At 43.2% G+C, this 22,222-nt stretch overlaps 1 protein-coding gene across 1 annotated transcript in view; it reads right to left on the bottom strand.

Moving 5' to 3' along the window:
• Positions 1 to 3,417: 3,417 nt before the first annotated feature.
• Positions 3,418 to 22,222, bottom strand: part of RPRD1B (regulation of nuclear pre-mRNA domain containing 1B) — a 50,209-nt gene continuing 31,404 nt past the window's right edge. The window contains exon 7 of the mRNA XM_027621570.2: positions 3,418 to 6,104. Coding sequence (XP_027477371.1) covers positions 5,955 to 6,104 — 150 coding nt within the window. The 3' untranslated portion in view covers positions 3,418 to 5,954. The remainder of the gene's footprint in view (positions 6,105 to 22,222) is intronic.

Below are 22,222 nucleotides of genomic sequence, written 5' to 3'. Positions count from 1 at the left end.
ATAAAGTCTTTGCAGGTTTAATCAAGTTGAGGTCATCAGGGTTGGCCCTAAAAAGAGGTAAATTTGGACAAAGACATAGGGGGAATGTGGCCATGTGAAGACAGAGGCAGAGATAAGAGTTATGTTGCCACAAGCCAAGGAATGCCTGAGCCACCAGAAGCTGGAAGAAGCAAGGAAGGAGCCTCTCCTAGAGGATATGGAAGGACCATGGGCCTGCAAACATCTCACAAATGTGAGACAATAAATTTGTTGTTTTAAGCCACCTGGTTTCTGGTACTTTCTTGTGGAGCTCCAGGACACAAATATAGCTATAATCTTTAAAATGGAAAATAAAGTGTCGGCAAGTGTGATGGTTATGTATCCACTGGGCTAGGCCACAAAGCCCAGCTCTTTGGTCAAGCATTACTCTGGATATTTCTGTGAGGGTGCTTTTAGCTAGAGAATAACATTTAAATTGAAGGACAGATGACCCTCTACCTGGGTGGGCCTCATCCAATAAGTCGAAGGACTTACAAGCTAAAACAGATTGAGCAAGAAATGCTGCCAGCAGACTGCCTGTGGACTCATAGGCAAATCTCTCTTGGGTCTCCAGCTGCTGGCCTACCCTACAGATTTTGGACTTACCAAGTCCCCCACAACTGCATGTACCCATTCCTTAACATTTCTTTCTCTCTCTATGCACACCTCCAGCTCTTAGCTTTCTCCTCCTCAGCACTACACCTTGAAGAGGGCCCTCGCCTTCTTGGTTAGGATCTGAGATGACTCCATGCCAGTTCTCTTGCATACAGCCCACACCTAGTCCTTGGGAGACAGGCAAGCATCCCTTGCCTGACAAACTCTAGAAGAGGCTGCACCCAACCCAGCCAACCTCTCCCTTGCTCCATCATCAAAGCACCTTGCTACTGGCATCCCAACCTTTAGGTTTTTTCCAGGCAGGGGTCTGTCCTGTGCACTGGATTGTCACCCTACAAGAGATACATATTAAGTTCCGCTGAAGCCCTCTTCCCTAGCCTGAAGGTAAGGGGAAGCTGGTATCCACTCCTCTCCCTTTGGGGACTCAAAACATCAATGCTCTCTTCCGAGAAATCCGCACCCCAAGTCCCCCTCCTTCAGCTCTAACTCTTGACTTCTTTCTACCCTCCATGTGAGTGAGTAAGTTTAAGTGGGCTACAGGTGTTTTACCATCTCCATTGTAAACACAGCATATGGTACAGGCATGTGGGATCTATCACTGCCTTCCAAAAAACATTTACTTTAACATCTTGTTGTATGACCATTTAAATACCTACATTCATTATTGAATATCGTATAGCTACTGTCGAACCCCTAATTTAACCCAGACATGGCACTAGGCCCTTTTTAAAAACTCATTTAAAGTTATTAATAGGTATGTTTGTAACCACTTTACAATTCTATAACTAAGAATTCATCCAGATAACTGGCATTCAAAAATCTATGGAGTTCATTCATTGTGTGGGCACTTGAAGTAAGATTCTCAGTAGGAGGAAATCCTCTGAAAACCTGGGCGTATTGAACTTTGGATCTGGAAAGGACTTCTGAGGTTACTGGGTCAACCCCCCCACCCCCATTCGTTCCCTTTAAGCAGCAGCTAAGGTCTCTAAAGGCTAAGGGACTTAACCAAGGTCATCACATTGAGATCAGATGCAGGTCATCACTTGCCACAGCTGCCTATTTAAATTCTGATTTGTACTGCTAATTTTAATGTTTATCCAACCAGTGGTAGAAATGAAATTTTAATGAAAAATAACTATTTCAGAGTCTAAAAAATTGAACCAACTGGGCTTTCAACACTACATGAAGCTATGTGAATCCCAATCTACTGTACAGGAGAATAATGGATTCTTAATTGAATCTGTGCCTTAGAGTGGAAGAATGATTTTTAAATGAAAAACCCCACGGAGGTGGTGATGAGAAATGAGTTTAGCCAGATGAGTGATTCTGGCAGAAAGTAAGACAGCAAGCCAGGTTGGAAAATAGCTTTTTCTTAAAGATCTCAAATACACCAAATGCAGATTAATTTGTGCCCAGTGAACAGTGTTTACTCCCATCTTCCTAGTCCTGGCCCTGTGTCTTGTGTTCTGATCCTTGTAGACTACAATCTCCAGGGTTCCAAATATGCTCCCCTCCTTTTTTTTTTTTTAAAGAGCACAATGGTGGTATTATTAACTTATCTAACAAATGTTCCTAGGAACCTAGGATTTGCCATTCAGCGTTCTCAGACTTCAGTTCTGCAGTTTTTCTCCCGCCAACAAAACCACCGTAAGCTTTTAGGGCTGGCAGAGAACCCAGAAATAATTTAGTCCAATGCCACGTTTCAGAGGTAAGAAAACGGAGGCAGAGAGGGAGTACCTGGCCCAGGAAGGTCACAGAGAGTTAACGACTCTAATCACAAAAGTTAAGCATTTTGACAGATTCATGAACTCTTAGGCAGTTCCATCTTCAGCTTTCAGAACCTTGCAGTCATATTTTGTAGCCTGAAGTGCTAATTAAACCCAAGGAATTATGGACTTACTATTTATAGGTAGGAGTGGAGGCATTAAGTAGGCCATGAAACCTGGGGACACGGGAGGTTCTGTCTCCTGAGATTCACATATCTCATTCAACCTTTATATTTTAAGGCAGAACTCCAGCAATGCATAGCTTCAACTCCTCTGATTCTGGACTTGGCCTTGAGCTGCACTTTAGTCTTGAAAGACCACAGCTACTGCAGCCTTCTTGCATTCTGAGATGGGGTTTTTCTGGCAAATATTGCCACTATCCAGTGGAAAGGTTAAAATCAGCCTTCCAAACCAGTTACTGTAGAGTATTTCAAACTGTTTTCTATTATTTCAAGTACTCACCAACAATGCTCAGCCAATATGCTTTCACTGAGAGTGAAAGGAAAAGAGAAAGGAAACCCACAAAAATGTTTTTAGAAGACGCGCCACTTGGATTTATGATTATCTCACATTTTTCTTCTTTTTAACTGTTCAGAATGGCTTTCACTGGATTGCCAAAATCAAATCTCTCTCTGGAGGCCCAGCAGTGTTAACAAAAGCGCTGAAATCAAAGAACTTCCAAGTCTGAAACTGTCAGAGACTGTGGTACTGGGGAAAAAGTCATTTAACCTCTCTCCATCGGTTCCCACTTCTGTACAATGAGGATAAAACTATGGAAGTACCTCTCCAGGGCACTGTGTGGACTGGCTAATTAAAGCTAATTAAGCCCCTAGAAAGAACTAGAAAATACTATGTAAGTGCCAAGTATTTATAGGCCACTAACAGTCACAAAACTCCTAAGCGACAAGATTCTGTGCAGACAGCACAATCTCTGTTGATGATTACTAATTACCCACTGCTTACAAAGAAAGCATCGGGTGTCCTGTAACAAGGCAGGGAAAAGAAATATCACACAATGTCATTCAACAACACCATCTTTATTCAAAAATATATATCTATGAGACATTTCAGAATATACTGCTGCCGTCAATGACAGCCTATACTTCTAAATAAAGTCCTAAATTAATATACAAATTTAAGCTTTAAAAATATTCTTTAAGAAAAAAACAAAACAAAGAAGAATGAAGACTTTCTGAGGAATATGACCTAAAAGGAAAGGTCCTTTGAGGCCTATGGATGCCCTAAATAAAGAAAAAAACACACACACACAAAAAAAAACCCACCCGCCCCACCCCACCAGATCACCTCATACATACAAGGAGAAGAAAGGTTCATTTAAATTAAACAAATGAAGTAATAAGCACACTTGGGGAGGATACGGGAGAATTAAGATTTAAAAAACAGAAGCATTTCATTAAAAAAACAAAACAAAATAAAAAACCCAAAACTAACTTCCTCATAGGAAGTCCACTAGTAACAGGTGTTAGGAGGCCAACACATTCATTTACATAATTGCTACAGTTTCATTTTTTGCTCTTGCTGTAATAATTATGCACCAAGTGCTGGTCAAACTCAATCAGATAAAACATAGCAGTGGGTGAAATCCATCATGTTATAACATTTTCATCTAGCTGATCAGAGCAAACATCTACTAAACCCTTTTGATTCATGGCTAGTAAAATTTTGCTTCTTCGGTGAAAGCACAGAGAATGTCCAAGATGGGTCTGTTCCAAAGCAAGCTCACACGTAGGACTAAAGCAGCACACCATATGAGGAGGGGGCACATGTGAAGAAACAGCGAAGACTAGAATTGATCTTGCAATTTTAGTAAAGTCACCTAGTGCCCTATGGCCTCTGGGAAGAAAAACTTTATAGTTAGAGACTCATTAATTTAATAATGACAGGACAACAGGCAGTGTCAATAAGCAAACAACACACGGTCCATATTCAAATCCGAAAAACACCTTAAATGCTACTATGTTCTACACAGAGTTAAACTGAACACCTGCTAGACTTCATCGTTCTCACTTCATGGCAGGCCGGACAGCTTCTTAAAGGAAAGCCTGCCACACGTTTAAAACACAGGCTATGTTTCAACATGTTTAACATGTAAAATTACAAGTAATTGGCTTTTTGGTAATCCTGAAAATAACAACTCAAAATAATGGAGATTCTGAAGCCCGCCCCCCCCCCGCCCCCCCCGCACTGAATTCCTTTTTATAGCTTCTGGATTTCAGCCTCTGGGCTCTGACTCCTATTATACTATTGGGGCAAATTTTTTTCTGCCCTTTCCAATGTCAAAAATAAGCCTGCCAAATCAGAATGATTTACAGTTAGCAGGCCTAACTTTCACTAAAAGCAAGGTAAAAATCCTTTCTTAAGTACATTATATAGTCATAATGTCAGCTGGCATGATAATGGAATTAAAACCCAAAATTAAAATCCCTGACTTCCCCCCCTTCCTCTGCCCGAGATGAGCTATTCAGTAACAGCCCATCCGAGTACTCCTCCTCCTCCGGGCACAAAGACATGTGCAGGGGCCAGTGGCGTAAACGGACAAACATGCACAGAGTGTCGTGATCGCAAGGGAGATATTCAAGTCTACTCACCATACTGTAGACATGCGCCCAGTGAAGTAAATGTTAGTGTGAGCCCTGCTCCCCAAAAGACATGGGTCGAAAAAGCAACACCTGTGCAGAGCCCAGACTCTTAGTAAGCCTTTAGCTTTTGGGGTCCGCCAGTGCCATTTCTAACAATTGCCTTCACAACCGATTAGGGCCAAAAGATCCAGGTTTTTAGGAACGTTTTCTCTGACAGTGGGTGCCTGGGAAGGCTGTTTGTAGGAACCTGAAGCAAATAACTTATTTTTAACTCATGTTTGTGATCCCTGTTACTCTTGTTTCTGAACTGTGACTTTATGTTCCAGATCAGCGTTGAATCTTATTGCTAGATTCCCTAGTCTGCTTATAAAACAAACGCACCTCACCTCACCTTTGACTATACACCACTAGAAGGGAAAGGAAGGATGAGATTTGGCAAACTCTTGATGGCAAAGCTGCGTTGACAGTTGTGCCTCCAACCTTCAGGGTGGATGGTAGCCAGGAAAGTCAAAGACTCCAGAGCGAGTCCTTCAGTGGAGGCCTGTACTGAACTTGAACAAGCCCAGCTCAAAAAGAGAAGCTGCTTTCATGACACAATGCTGTCATAAGCGACAAGATTCTTCTGAAAGCTTCCAGAAGTACACATGATTTTCATAACTTCTTGGGTGTAAAGAAAGAGCTAAGAATGGAAAACCGACAGGGGCACGAAAACGTGAAGTGGGAGAGTTTGTATTCCTTCCACATATGAATCTAAACTGGACTCCACTCGCCACTGTTCTGAATTGTGCTCAACAAGAGAGGACGGAGAGGAGAATCAGAGTCTGTGGTTCTTTCTTGAGGCTGCGGGACCGGGATGAAGGAGGGACCGAACCAGGGGCCACAAGGTTATTTCCAACCATGACTTGCCCTCTTCTTTCTGCTGGTAGAGATGGGAATCTGGGGCATGACATCTGTCCTAGTCAGTTGAAAACAGGTCACCAGCAGAGGGCAGGGGGGCCAAGCCTCCTGTGACGTTGGGCAGCAATGAGAGGTCTGGCAAGCTCTGAATATGGGACTTCAGTTCCTTGCGGACCTGGGTTACCCGAGCAAGCTTCTGTTTATATTCCTGAGGAGACAAAGAGAAGACAATGCAGTTAAGTCTGTGTGTGCTGATGGTCAGGCTTAAGGAGCCAATACAGATACTCTCAGCTTCTTGCTCTAATTCTCCCACCAGACCGCCCCTCCCCTCCTTCAGCTAAACTACAATGTTTGGGTTCTCAAAAGGAAAAACACTTGACATAAAAAAGGAAAGCAGAGTTCAATACTGGCAACAGTGAATTAAATGGTATTTAACTTTGCACTTGAGATTTGGAAGTAAAAGCAATGACACTTTGTATTTGCGTTCTCTTAATTGGTTCTTATCTATTTCAAAACACCTTACAAAATAAAATACAGACGCTCAGGCTTTCCAGTTACCTTGAGGGCTCCACCTAGACATGCCTAGAAAAATCACTATAAAGCTATACTTTGTGTTAAACTGAGAGAGTAATCCAGATCACCTATCACCAACAAGCACCACAGAAGCTTGAAATCCCCACTGCCACTACCTGCGTCCAGGACTTCCTCATTTCACACCTGAGCAACTGCAGCGAGGCCCCGAGGAGGCCTTCCGGGAGGCTCCCCAAAACACGCCAGGCTTATCTTCCGGAAGCCCAGCTTTCATCAAGCTACTTCCTTGAGAAAGTGAAGCGTGGCCCCACACTCTCTCCGTGACTGCTCAGAGCTCCAAATCTGCTAAGATTAGCTCCTGCCCAAATGTATTTACCACAGCTTCCCAAGCCCCAATGCACAGGCCACTGCCTGTGTGTGCCATTGGTTTGGGATTCCCCTCAAGCCTGGAGGGGGATCTTTCTTCTCCTGGTCTCGGTGAAGTTCTGCCTCCCTGTCTCTCCAGGAAAAGCCTTTCTCCTCATCCAGAAGACTGGTCCCCACCTCCACCCGTTCTGGAGCCCTCCTGTGCACTGAGATGCATCTGAGCCCCTAACAGGCTGCTCTGAGGTGCTCTCTTCATACATGTTAGACTTCTATGCTCCTCTAAAATAGGACTTCCCTGATGACAGAAACTTGGTATACTATTTTCTGTCCTCCCAGCAAAAGGCACCCTTGGTAAATCTGTATGGAGTAACAACCCTGGGCCTTATGAGGTCTGTTTATAGACTCCCCCGCCCCTCCCTGCGGGCTGGTTTTTTTTTCCTCTGGGTGTGTCACCCTCCTCAGTCTTTTTGCAAAGACAGAAAGTTCCTGAGGATGGATCCCTGCTGACTAAAGCCTCTCCTGCAGGAATATAACAGAAAGCACTGGGCTATTGAGTCAAAGACCTGGGTTAGTTTTGGCTCTGGCTCTAACTTGCTATGTGACTGTGGGTGTGGTCCCTCCCTTCCTTTGTCCTCACCTTCCTTATCTGAAAATGAAGGAACTGGCCCACTCATAAGATTGTTCTTCAGGTTCTAGATTCCTTTGTACCAGATACCTTCTACATACTTAGAGAGACAGAGAGTTTGAAGGCATATGCTTAAGCACTCCTGGGAAGAGTGGTAAGACAGGAAACAGGTTAAATGAAGAACACTTGTAAAGACAAAGTCCAAGAAAGGAGGGGGAGAAGAGATATGGAAGTATGGGCAGGGAGGCTCTGTGCCCATATTACTGTGGGCAGTCAAGGCTTCCACCTGAAATGAGAGCTGCTCACACAAGCCATCGGATGAAGAGTCAGGGGAAGAAAGTAAGCTTTCCTGGCATCCCATTTCTTTCCTTTGTAGACTTAACACAACTAAAATAATGACTTACGTAAATTATAAATAATGACTCCCCCATCAGATTAGTGAGCTTCAGGAGGCTAAGACTGAACCCATATGCTTTACCCATCATCCACCCCGACCAGCAGTGCCCTGGAAACAATAGATGTCCAAAAGTTGCACAATAAATTAACAATACATCAAATATAACATTACAAGCACACCACATTAAGTAATCAGCTTTCATTCTTGAAACTGAAAACTAATTTCAGATCTGAGGATCTAAAATGTCAAGGTTGCCTGCCCTTCCCTCTGCAAACATTTTTTCTTCTTTGGTCTTATATACTTCAAGGGAAATTAACAGAGAAGACCAATTCTCTATTACTGAACATGAATTCGTTTAATAAGCTTCTCCTGAATTCTATGTACAAAAAGGATAGAATAGTCACTAAACAGTTACCCCTTGCTCCCTGCCCAAATCCTCTGACCAAAGCTGACTGATGAAAGCCACCCTGACTTGGAGCCATCACTCCTGCAGCTACAGAGGACTTCAAGTGAAGGAATTCCTTAAGAACAGTCTGAAGATCATGAAGTCTCTAATGAGCAGATCTGGGGTCAGAATCCAAGACTGCACTTGAGTAACCCTCACATGAACTCAGCAAGTCCGTCTGAGTTTAAAAGGGAAGACAGGTGATCTCATTAGACACGACCTTAAGTTCAAATAATCCTCTCCTAGGCAATCTTTAAACAAACAAACAAAAAACATTTGTTCCTGTTTGAAGGTAGGGAGGTTGGGAGGAGGTATCTCAACATGCTTAGGCTATTATATTCTAAATATCATCAAAGAAACTTCATTTTAATTAGAGGAAACATGTTCCCCATTAAAGTCCTCTCTTTGGGCCACTCTGAAAGCTGATAGATCCCGTACACACCTCCTCATGCCACTGGGTTACTCTTTCCATAGGGGTCTCTACTTTCAGAGCAGGTGCATGAGCCTAGGAGGAGGGGCATCACTACAGAAAGGACGAAAGTAGGACTGTCAATGAAAAAGATTAAAAAGCAGAGAGTTTACATTAGCAGCCAAAACAATGAAATACTACTTAGGTATAAATCTAACAACATATGTACAAGACCCGTATGAGGAAAACTGTAAGACTCTGATACAAATAAGAACTAAATAAATGGGAGATATTCCATGTTCATGAATAGGAAGGCTCAATATTGTAAAGATGTCAGTTCTTCCCAACTTGATCTATAGATTCAATGCAGTCCCAATCAAAAGCACAGCAGAGGGGCGCCCGGGTGGCTCAGTCGTTAAGCATCTGCCTTCGGCTCAGGTCACAATCCCAGGGTCCTGGGATTGAGCCCCGTATCAGGCTCCCCGCTCAGCAGGAAGTCTGCTTCTCCCTCTCCCACTCCCCCTGCTTATGTTCCCTCTCTTGCCGTGTCTCTGTCAAATAAATAAGATCTTAAAAAAAAAAAAAAGCACAGCAAATTATTTTGTGAATATAGACAAAGTGCTTCTAAAATCTGTATGGTGGCAAGACTCCCAAACTGTCAACGTAATATTGAAAGAGAAGAAGAACAAAGTTCTGACACTATTTGATTCCAAGACTTACTATGAAGCTACAGCAATCAGGACAATGTGATACTGCCCAGAGAATAGACAAACATCAATGCAACAGAACAGAGTCAAGAAATGCACCCACATAAATACAGTCAACTGATCTCCGACAAAGGAGCAAAGGCAATACAGTGGAGTATTTTCAACAAAAAAAAGTTGGAACAAGTGGACATCCACATGCAAAAAAACAAATCTAGACACAGATCTTACACCCTTTACAAACAATTAACTCAAGTGAATCACAGACCTAAATGGAAAACACAAGACTATAAAACTCCTAGAGGACAGCAGAAGTAAATCTAGATGATCTTTGGTTTGGTGATGACTTTTAGGATACAATACCAAAGGCCTGACCCATGAAGCTAAGCTAGATGGCGCTAAAATGAAAAATTTTCTGCTTTGCAAAAGACCCTGACTGTCAAGAGAATGAAAAGACAAGACACAGACTGGGAGAGAATGTAAGACAACATTATGTTATCAGAGAAATGCAGGTCAAAACGAGATACCACCACACATCTATTAGAATGACCAAAATCCGGAACACTGACACCACCAAAGGCCGACAAGGATGTGGCACAAGAGGAACTCTCATACATTCTGGTGGGAATGCAAAACGGTACAAGTATTCTGTAAGACAGTTTGGTGGTTTCTTACAAAACTAAACATAAACATCCTACCATAGGACCCAGAAATCATGCTCACTGGTATTTATCCAAAGGAGTTAAAAACTTATGCCACACTAAAACCTACACTTAAATGTTTATAGCAACATTATTCCTAATCGCCAAAAACTTGGAAGCAACCAAGAAGCCCTTTAGTAGGTGAATGGATTAATAAACTTTGGTACATCCAAACAATTATGCAGCATTAAAAGGGAGGATCTATCAAGTCATGAAAAGACATGGAGAAATGTTAAATGCCTATTACTAAGTGAAAGAAGCTAATCTGAGAAGTCCACATATTGTATGCGCCCAACTATACGACATTATGGAGAAGGCAAAACTATGGAGACAGGGGTTGCGGGGATGAACAGGCAGAGCACAGAGAATTTTTAGGGTAGTGAAAATACTATAATGATGGACACATGCCGTCATACATTTGTCTAAACCCACAGAATGTACAACACCAAGAGTGAGCCCTACAGTATGGACACTGGATGATTAGGACGTGTCAATGTAGGTTCATCAATGGTTAACAAATGCACCACACTGGTGGGGGAAGTTGGCAGTGGGGGAGCAAGGAGTATATGGGAAATCTCTGTACCTTCCTCTTATTTTGCTGTGAGCCTAAAACTGCCTCAAAAAATAAGCCAAGAGGGGCACCTGGGTGGCTCAGTCGTTAAGCGTCTGCCTTTGGCTCAGGTCATGATTCCAGGGTCCTGGGATCGAGCCCTGCATGGGGCTCCCTGCTCGGCGGGAAGCCTGCTTCTCCCTCTCCCACTCCCCTTGCTTGTGTTCCCTCTCTTGCTGTCTCTGTCAAATAAATAAATAAAATCTTAAAAAAAAAAAAATAAGCCAAGAGGTCTAAATGCATCAGCAAGGGTGACTCTGAATATCCAAATATAGGTGGAGATTGCCATGAAAACTGTTAAAACATGCAGCTGGCTTAGCTGAGACATCTGAATGACCTAGCTTAATGCTTTGAGGAGAAAGGAGAAGGTAAGAATTCATGGCAAACTCTGATTAGGTCAAACTGAATAGTAACAGTAATTTTTTAGTCCCCTAAATAGATCAGGTAGTAACAAACTCTGATCTCCCACCCTTCCTTTTTTTTTTTAATAGATTGTCTTTTCCCAAACAAAGTCATCTATAAACGTCACCATGGATGAACAAAAAAATTACGACTGAATCCAAACAAAACTATTCCCCCCACTCAACTCCAGCTCTCACTTGCCTTCCACTTCTCCTGCTCCCAGGCTCCCCTGGTTGGGCGGTGGCACCTCCTGACTAGCTGCCTTTCCACAGTTTTTCTCCTTGGTTCTGGAAAGGTAGAGGAGACAGACCACGAAAACCCAAGAATCTTTCTTCTCAACCTACCAGTCTGTCTTCTAACAAAAGTCTGGTCCACAAGCTCTGCTGCTACAAGGTTACAAACTGTGCCCTCAGCAGAAATTGAGCTTCTTTTCATGGTATCACTAAAATCAACGAGGTGAGACCCATTCAAAGTCTTCTGACTCATTTAAGTACACTACATCCCACAACCTCTTTAGTACAAGCACCACTCAGCTAGAGAAATGATGTGCTCCTTGTTTAAAATACCTGACACTTGTGTGCAATACAGGACTAAGCCTTTACTCTAATACTCACGCTACCCTGCCTACAACAGGAATGCGCAAGATTGGGACCTGCACAATTTCTATCAGTAGGCTGACAGGCTGCAGTGCTCCTGCTCATCGGCCTTCTCCCTCTTTCTTCCTCTTGATGATCACAATTCACTGTGGCTCGTTTCTGTACTCTTGTCTTCCGACACTTGCTGTTCCCCCACTACCTATCTTTAGCAAGAGAAGACAAGGCAAATCCAAGTGGTCCTGTGGCTCTTCCTTTCCTGCTCATGCATAATTTGTACCGGGGTGGTGGCAGGGGTGAGGGGCTGAGCTACCATTCGGCTGCATGCACCTACTGCAGCAAACCCTACCTCTCCCACGAGAGACTGCGGGGAGCCGTGAAACAGGTGAAGGTTCCATCAGACTTGCTGCTACTACCCTCTGAGTCAGGATCCTCAAGGGGAGGGGGAAGTGGGCACCTGTGATAAACTGCCTAGGTTTATTTGACTGCCAAGAAATGTTTAAAACACAGAGGGTGAGGCCCAGTGTGCAGTTCTAAGATAATGCCTAGGATTTATGCTCCTGGCAAAGCTCTGGAATCCTGCCTCATAGGCTCTCTGAACTTGCCACAGAAAATGTGTCCAACATCCCGTGCTTCCTGTGGATCCAGCTGACACTGTGTGAACACAGACCATCATGGAGCACTAAGACAACCCGCTGAAGGGAGCAAGGCTTCCACATTCTTTGCCTTTTTTGGTTAAGAGCAGTAGGCCAGGCCTGACATGCTGCAGATGAGCTCTGAGATAAGAGGGTTAGAAATGACAGGGACTGACATTGCGGTGACCTTTCTGCAGGAATTTCATTTTCAAAACAAACAAATTTATAAGCTTCTCCTCTAACCAACTCCTATAAGAAATACTGATCAAAATGTAAACATTGTCAAATCTATTTTTTTCTGGCTAGGAAGTATTTATGTAAGAAAAATTATGTTAGAAAGAACATCATAGGCAGAGGCTTGATTTGATGAGACAAGATTTCCAGTATCAAGACCCATGTTTCCCTTTATCATGCCCTGTTGTGCTATAGGACATATGGTATATAAAAATCACCCACTGCTCAGCTACTCCCAATTAAGAGTCGTAAAGGGTTATTATGCACGAAGCAGTTTATGAAGGGCCCTGTTTTAAAGGTGGCCTGCTAAACTGAATTTAAGTCAAAGAACTTAATCTCATGAAGCCTGAGAGCCAAGCAGAAAGGGGAAGCTGACCCTCACCCTAAAATTATTTAACACATCCAGTCAGCCCCCTTCATCCTGCCAGGAGGCTTATTACTTCTTGCCACTAAAGCTCAGAGGAGCTACACTTAGAAATCACAGCCTCTACTTAAACTACAATTAATTCACTTCTCTTTCTTTCTTTTGTTTTTTAGGGAAAATATATAAATCTTCCAACTGAAAAGAAGAATGCCACTTTTAACTTCCCTTCAAGAATCTATGCGGGAACAAAAAACCGTAACTGATCTACACCTCTCCCCCAGCCAGCTCTGTGCTCCCATGTGACTCAGTGGCAGCTGCAACAGTTCAAAATGATACATTCTAGGGTGTCACAGCAGGGCTGGAGCTGCTGAGTAAGATGCTGGGGAAGACGGAGGAAAAGGAGGAAGTTGTGCTCCAGCCCCAGTGCTCAGGGCCTCTCGGCTCCATTACTAAACCGGTAAGAAAGGTAAACACAAGCTATTTCCCAGAAAGGAAAATGACAAAATGGCTCCAATTAGAGGAATGTTCTCAGAGCGATCCCACCCATCCGCTGTAGGAGTCAAATGGGAAGGAGCTTCGTATGCTTGGAATTGTACCACCAAGAATCTTCAGGATATTTCTTTCTCCCCAGCAAACCCTCTACACAAAAGGTTTAAGGGAGCTTCTGCTGCTGCAGCAAAAACTCCCTTCTGACAGGGATTTGCAGAAGCAAGAGAAGAATAAAAAGACAGTGTCTACATATAATTATTTTAATAAAAATGAAACAAAAAATAGTCAATTTTAGGACTGGGCATATTTTCCAACTTTAATGTAATCATAAAGCTAAATATTCACAATTTAACAGATGTCCATAAAATGCTTTAAAAAAAAAGATTTATTTTGGGGCACCTAGGAGGCTCAGTCGGTTTAGTGTCCGACTCTTAATCTTGGCTCAGGTCTTGATCTCATAGTCGTGAGTTTGAGCCCTGCATTGGGCTCCACTTAAAAGAAAAAAAAGAGAGAGAGATCTATTTTAAAAATGCACCTGGGTCCCCTCATCATAGAAAACCACATAAAACCATGATACTAGTACAAGAACTATTTGCTATTTATAGTTAAGTATTTTTCTTAGGGGCACCTGGGTGGCTCAGTCAGTTAAGCTTTGGACTTTTGATTTCAGCTCAGGTCATGATCTCAGGGTTGTGAGACTGAGCCCCACATCTGGCTCCAAGCGGAGCGTGGAGCTTGCTTAGGATTCTTTCTTCTCCCTCTGCCCCTCCCCTCCATTCATGCCCTCTCTCTAAAAAATAAATAATTAAGTGTCTGGGTTTGTTTTTTTAAGTCAAATGTCAAAAATCTAAGTTTTATGCAAATAACAAAGCCCCCCCACATAATGGCCTCCTTAACAACCATTTTCATGGAAAACCAGGTTACTGATGTGCAGACAAACATGAGAGTGCAAGCCTTCCAATGGTTTCTTCTTCTGAGCCAAATGCTGACTGAGTCAAGCCTCCCTGGAGGGCAGCTAAGAAGCAAAGGGTAGAAAGGCAAAGGTAGTTTCCACACGGAATAATTTTAGGTGATATTTATTATAATTTTAAGCGCTAATAGGTTGGCCTGGGGTAAGGCAGCCTGTAGGTTACTGCACTGCATCTGGATACAGTTTTCTCTAGAAGCAACAAAAAGACCAATTTCTTTCCATAAGCAAAAAAAAAAGAGGAGGGAAATAACATTTCCTGGCTCCTCCAGAAGACTAAGGGTATATCACATCTCTCCCACCAGAAGGAGGTTGCTGTGATAGAAAATAAGGAGTCAGAAAATCTAAGTTCAAATCCTACTCTACCACTTGCCTGTGGTGCACCATATGACTTCACCTTGCTGAGCTAGGCGTCCTTACATTTAGGATGGGAATGGAAACCATGCCCGCGCCGGGGGGTGATGGCAGATCCGAATGAGAGGCACGTGCTAAACTGTTCAATGTGAATCGGCAGATCTGAGGCAGGAGAAGAACCACCACCACTCCCATGTTTATTGTGTCCTAGGCAGTCCTTACCCTCCTGACCTGCATGTTAAGAAACGGCATGCAGAACTCAAGAAAAAGTGTTAGTGGGATATAAAGATCCATCCTCCTACAAGCCATCTGAGTATGTCCCGAAAACTTAGCACCTTTACTAGAAGCTGGTTTGAGCAAATGAAAGAGCCTCCGGGGGCGCCTGGGTGGCTCAGTTGGTTAAGCATCTGACTTTGGCTCAGGTCATGACCTTGGGGGTCCTGGGATCGAGCCCTGCACTGGGCTGCTCCACGCTCAGCAGGGAGTCCGCTTCTCCCTCTCCTCCTCCCTGTGCTCTCTCTCCCTAAAGATAAATAAAATCTTTAAAAAAATAAATAAATAAAAGGAGCCTCCAACCTTCAAGATGGTGGAAGTCACAGATTTTTGTAACTAGGTAATACCACAGTCCAGTTCCATCAATCTAAAGGCCAAGAGACTGGAAAAAAATGTGTCTAAGCAGTGAAGCCTAGACCTCATGGGAGCATCACCAATGTGAAAGGAATCCCCCATCAAAGATATAGTCTGACCTAGCCTAGAGAGGAACTGAGCTGCAACCGTACCTACCACCTGAGATCAAGACACTGTGCCAAGCATTAGGACAGGGCTGGGGATGACAGAGTGACAATCCAGATAGCATTTTATGGTCTGCTCAAGGACATAACAAAATCATCCATAAACAGAATAACAAACCATGTGGTGCTCTGAAGCAAAAAGACAGGGAGATAGGACAGTATTTATGGGGGGAGGAGAGGAGAAAGCTGGTTTTGTGGGGTGGAGATGGAGGTGGGGTCTCAGGGAAATACCGTTTGACATGGAATATAAATGATGAAACAGGAATCAACAAGGGAAGAGTTAACCAGTGGGAAGGAAAGGGGGGAGAGTGTGCTCAGGGGGAGCAGCATATGTAGAGCCAGAGACAGAAAAGGCCAGCACAGACAAAGTGCAATGGAATGTGTTAAGAGATATGGCTGATGGTCAGCAGGGGCCAGCCATGGAGTGGGGCACGGAACATGTGTTGGGAACATGCAAGGATTTGGGATTATATTCTAGGAGCCCGGGGAAGCCATTTAAATGTTTATACAGGGGAATGACCTGCTCAGAGCTACCTTTTGAAAAAAAATCACAGGGCTGCCATGTGAAGGATGAGTTACAGGACACAGGAACAAATGCAGGTGGGTCTGCAAAGAGGCTACCACAGGTGAGCAGGGGAGGAGTGGTGGCAGTGGGGGCTGAGGTGGTGGGTATGGAGACAGAGAAGAGAGGAAGAGAAGGGGAACAGATTCAAGAAAAACTGAGATGACAACCACAAGGGCTTGCTGAGGTCGGGCAATGAGAGGCTGTCGGGCAGAGGTGCAGTACAGGGGCTGAGGGGTAGGCTGAGACAAGAGGAGGCTGAACTGACCCATCTGGGAGGTGGGACGAACAGGGAGTAATAGTAGATCAGCTCCAGTGTACACTCCTGACAAATGGCAATGCCGTTCTCCCAGACAGGGAAGGAGATGGGGAAGGGAAGGTTAGAAGAGGACGTCTGTGTTGGCCGTGTGACATGTGAGGTGTCTGCGGGAACAAGGTATATGGGTCTGAAGGGTCTGCGCTAAAGATCTAGATTTAAGCCACCAGCACACAAGTGGTAGCTGAAGCCACTCTGAGTGTGTCACAAAAGGACAGAATGAGAAAAAGGCTAAAGGAATCCCAACATTTACAGGGTGGGGATGGAGAAAAGCTTACTAGGAACACACACAAAAATAAGACTGGAACAGAAACCAGAGAAGGAGAACACATAAAGGGTAATGAATAGTATTAAGCACTACAGAGAGGGCCAAAAAGAGCAAAGGAAACAAAAGACGGGGTGGGGGGGGGGGCGGGGGGGAGCGGATATGTATCTTGACGTTTGAGTCTGGACCAGTAGTGGGGGATTCTGAAGACAGCCACTTCAGTAGAATGTAGATATGCATGCCAAGCTGCAGTGGGTTCAGAAGTAAAGGCAGCAATGGAAAATGGGGTAGTTAAAAGGGACAGTGGGAGTGTGCTCATGTGAATGTTGTTGTTCTGTTTAATATTAGAGAGGCAGAGCATGCCACCTGCGGAGAAGGGCACCTGTAGCCAGTCCACTGGAGAATTCTTCCACAGAAAGGAAAATAAAGTGCCCCTGAAGGCCCCATGTGATAAGGAAAGGCAGACTCTAATAGCTTCGGGTTAGACAAGTGTTCGAGCCCGTTTGCCCCAGGTGAGGGTAACATTGCTATTTTATAAATGACAAACCACACCAAAGATAAAAGCCTGCAAGGACCACTGGCCTCAACAGAGAAAGCCTGGAATGGGGACTACAGATCCTCATCACTGAATCGTAACTGGGTAAATGATATCCATGGGAATAACTCCTAGAAAGTCTATGCCTCACAGAACAGAAACACGATGGGCAAAATAAAAGGAACCAGAAAAGCACCAAATACATCATACCAGACACTTTGAAGAAAAAGTGGACTGAGTCCATTAATCACTACCCAAACCCCAAATGCTCAGAAGGCTGCTGGTAAATTTTTGTTGAGTTTAAAATTGCAAAGTTACTCTAAGTTCTCCAAGTACCTAATGAACGGATTAAGCAAGAGAGTTGTCCACACTTTTTCCTAAAGATGTTTAAAGAATCTGAATAAGGGAGAAAACAAATTAAGGAGGCTTGCAAAGTCATAATGACAGCCGGTACCTTCACCTCTTCACAGGAAGCACGCTACACCTTTGGGAGCTCATGGGCTTCGTTTGCAAAGGTTTCATTCTAACTCCTGATTACAACCACAAACACTTTTTGCTGTAATCATAAGAAAAGACTTTCTAATCTTAATTCAAGCCCTATTATCTTATAGAGATAAAAACAAAAGTCAGAAATGGAACTTCCAAGATTGCAAAGTATGACATAATCCAATTTTACTTTCTACAAAAATTGCAACTTGAAGTGGGTGAAGACCTACCTTACCAGTAGCAGGAACATTCCTAAATACTAAAATAGATCTTTGCTCAAAATGACATGTATCCATTGGGTCAGACATTTAGACACTAGAGCTCAAATTTCTGTAATCTGAACCTGCTCTCAAAACGATGTTCACTCAAGTCAGTGTTATAAGTAGCTATTTCCCACAGCCGTTTCAAATGTAAACATAGCTTAAAACCCAGAAGAGAGCCCCATTTGTCTAATTAAACTATTCAATGCTCATTTCCTCACATAACAATGATTAATCCTTAACGTGGGGATAGATATTCTCTATGTCCTATCTGTCTATCTCTAAAGCTCTATGAAGCACCAAACTGCTGAAGATGCTTTGGAAGAGCAGGAACTCCTAAGTCAGGAATGCACACTAAGTGGCAAAGACACTGAAATGTATATAAACTTCAACATACTTAAAGACAAGCAGGCATCTACACATACACAGAGAATCCATTTTTCTAAACTTACAGGAAGGAAATAATGCAATCCTGGAAGTTAGCCCAAAGTAAAAAAAAAAAAAAAAAAAAAAAACACCCAAAAAATAAAACATACTCAATAAAAATCATCATTGATTATCCAACTATAGGTGTTCAAGCAACCATTTAAAATGTTTACATAGGTTTCTGTTAATAAGAGAAAACGACACATAAAGTTAAAAAAAAAAAGCAGGACAGAAAATTGTCTACATATTATGATCACTTTAATTTTAAAATTGTAGGAGAAAGGACGCCGGGATGGCTCAGTTGGTTGAGCATCCGGCTCTTGGTCATGGCTTGGGTCATGGTGTCAGGGCTGTGGGACTGGGCCCTGTGTTGGGCTCCACACTTGACTCGGAGTCTGCTTGGCCTTCTCCCTCTGCTCTTCCCCTGGCTCACTCTCTTTTCGTCTCTCATATAAATAAATACAATCTTTTTTTTTAATAAGTAAAACTGAAGAAAAAATAAAGGAAACATACCAAAATCAAAAGTTTTCTGGGTAATGAGATTATAATTTTTTATACTTATTTTCTAAGTTTCCCTGTGATGTGTCTGTAATCATTAAAACAGAAATAAAGACTATTAGTTGAATTAAGAATGAATGTTTTGGCAGGCAAGCAGTGACAAGGGGCCCAGATGCTGTTTTGACTTCACACGTATATGTACTTTATAAATATGAAAAATTAGTGCTACACACACCAGCTAAAACTCAGTGGAGCTATTCTGGAAAACAGGAAGAATCTCCAAAAGTTGGGATATAAAAATATGGAAATGATGCTATGACTGAATGTATGGAATTCTAGCCGGGAGAGCTTTGAAATCATGTCACTTCTTTAATGTGAAGTCTCAAATGATGGCAAACCATGCCCTGAGGTCACCAAGTATGTGAAATACATTATAATGATAATAATGTGGCATTTTTCCCCCTGGGATGAAAAGAGATAAATACCAAAGTTTTTACATGGTAACATTAAAAAAATACACACAAGCACCCCCCCACACACATATGCGCGCGCACGCACGCACACACACACACACACACACACTCACTCACTCACTCACTCACTCACTCACTCACTCACAGATAAAAGCTCTGGCTACAAATCTAACCTGAGTGTAAGGGTTGGCAGCAACTGAAAAGAATGAAAGGACTTCAAGGACACAGTCTCTAAACTCCAAATTACTTGCAGAACCACACAGTTCAAGAAAAGTCCCCACTTACTGGAAGGAAACTTTGCAGGGGGAGGCTCCCATATCAAAGCGAGGGTGAAAAAGCAGGGGGCAAGGCATGAGCTGCTGTGTGGGGAAGGATGTGAGGGCAAACCCTCCATGGGGTCACTTGAGCAGTGTTAAGCAGACTGACCTTTTCAACAATGGCTTGATCAGCCCATGGTGCTGATAGCACTGCTACTCTAGGGAGGAAAAGAATTATCTGGCTAAGGAAGGGCAGTGAGTATAGAGGACTGTGAGCAGGTGGGGCCAGGCCAGGCAGGGCTGTGAGAGGCAGTCTAGGCAGGGTCCCTAAGCTCCCAGGGAAACAATGCAGATGACTAGAGTCAGGAGATTAGGGTTCTGGTTCTCACTGACTTCCTCCTCAACCTTGACTGCTCATAGACACTCTGAGCTTTGATTTCTCATCTAAAATGAGGATTAGATCACCTGCTCCCATCTGTCCTTATTGGAATGGACAATGAGATACTGACTTTGAACATCATGGGAAAAAGAAGAATTTACTCCAAAGTTGACAAAAAATGGAGCTATCTCCACCTATTGCCTATCCCATTATTGAAATAATGCTTTTAACCATCTGCACCCTGCAGGGAGGGGGCTGATGCTGCCAAAAACAACAGATGGCCATCAGTTTGGTTTAGTACCTTCTCAGCTACAGCCAAAGAATTTCTCAAGTTGTTATAACCAAACCGCAAACAGGAATATGAAGAGTCACCAGGCAATGTTGGATTCTGGGCCATTTACCCCTTCCCAGCTGTCTGAAGTAGAAGGCTCTACTCCTGAGTATTCATTATGGCCAAGGGGGAGGTGCCAAGCTGGGGAGAAACAGCAGCAGCCCCAAGTTCAATGATCCAATCACCCCCACGCCCCCTAGAGCATGCACAGTCATAGCCAAGAGGGTATTTAGAACCTTGGGGGCAGAGTCGGCTCTCTCAAACCTTAGAAAGGTCTTCTCAGAGGCCACTCTGAAATGCTTCATGCAACTATTTTAATCCCCCTACATAGATGGCATTTTTCTAAAACAAGGTTCTTGGGGATTGTTAAAATGATTCAACTTTGGCTACTCTGCTGTGTAGGATGTCTTCCGGCTGTTGACCTGATGGAATCAAATTTAAAATAAACAAAACAACAACAAAGGAAAACACAAACCTGGCGGAAAATTACCAGATGTCTGCCTTGGATTCTATTCCTGGTCTGTGGCAAACTCCCTTCTCTGGGTCTGGTTTCTTCACCAATTCAGGAGTCAGATTCCATGATGTCTAAGGTTCCATCCAGCTCAACAGTCCTGTTAACGACTTACACAGATACCCAGGCCTCGACATGCCACTTCATTTTGAGGAAGAGTGAAGCTGGCTATCATGGTTGCGCCTTGGTGGCTTGGCTGAGCGCACACGCATCTGTATGCGCGTCTTGTAAACATGGGGGTACGCACACCTACTAAAAGGCGGCACACACCACTGCCCTCTCCTGTAGTCCCTGACACGCGTGGCACCTAAACAGGGCCTTTGCAATGTCAAATGCACCAGTAAGCGGGCCTCTAGCATACTTTTTTAAATTCTGCAGCAGAAATTTTAAAAGATCTACATAAATAGAAAGAAGTCTTGTGTTCATGGACTGGAAGACTTAAGACTGTTAAAATGGCCATAGTTCCCAAAGCAATCTAGAGATTCAGTGCAACTCCTATGAAAGTTCTAATGACCTTTTTTTTTTTTTTTGCAGAAATGACAACCAAACACCATGATGTGAATGAAAATAACTGATATGTTATGGTCGTAAAACAGCGAGTACCTGTTCCTTTATTTTTTTTTTCCGATGTTCGTACAAATAGATCTGTATTCCCTCCCTCCACCCCTTCCCCTTCCCCCCCACACGCCCTGATCACTCAGATGAACGTACCCACATCATGCTTTCTCCAAACTGGCAAGACAGGAACTCTATCCGACCCATTCTGACATGGCTTGTGAGCTTCTAATAGACAACTGGGGTAACAGTCACCTCTGTCTACCAGAAACAAACTTTCCCTTTGCTCTAAGAACTGCAGTTTGGAGGCTTTTCTGGTACCTTTGGCCTCACCTTTTTGAATTAACCTTCTTCTGTACCCTCCACACTTCTTAACCACCTCCAGGCTACCATTTATGCTTCCCTCCACATGCCCTCTTTCCCGTTTCTAGGTTTTCTCATGTTCGTGACAAAAGCATTGCAAATAGATTTGAAGCAGCCCCCTTCTAACCCTGCCTGGAGTTTAAAGGAAAGGTGGTAGGCCAATGTCACCATAACATCCAGAAACAGAAGCAAAAAACAAAAGAACAGGTAAAAAACAAAACCCTATCATCTCAAAATGAATCATGATTCTACTTAAAGGGGAAAAAAGCACAAATGAGAAACCCATAGGAGTTTCTATCAAAAAGTCACGTTTTTTACCACAAATTAAATCAGATTTGTCAAACCACTTTTCATGCAACCTAAAAAAAAAAGTCTTCTTTATAGAAAATTGATGAAATTTCATGCACAGAACAAATGTTTATTGAGAAACAATTATGTTCCTGGCACTGCAAGAGCCCAAGACCACCTAGGCTAGCAGACTTCAGAAGACCT

This window comes from Zalophus californianus, chromosome 8, assembly GCF_009762305.2.
Source record: "Zalophus californianus isolate mZalCal1 chromosome 8, mZalCal1.pri.v2, whole genome shotgun sequence".
Lineage (NCBI taxonomy): Eukaryota > Metazoa > Chordata > Mammalia > Carnivora > Otariidae > Zalophus > Zalophus californianus.
Note: the sequence above shows the minus strand (reverse complement) of the source record. Positions and strands in the feature narration are given on the sequence as shown.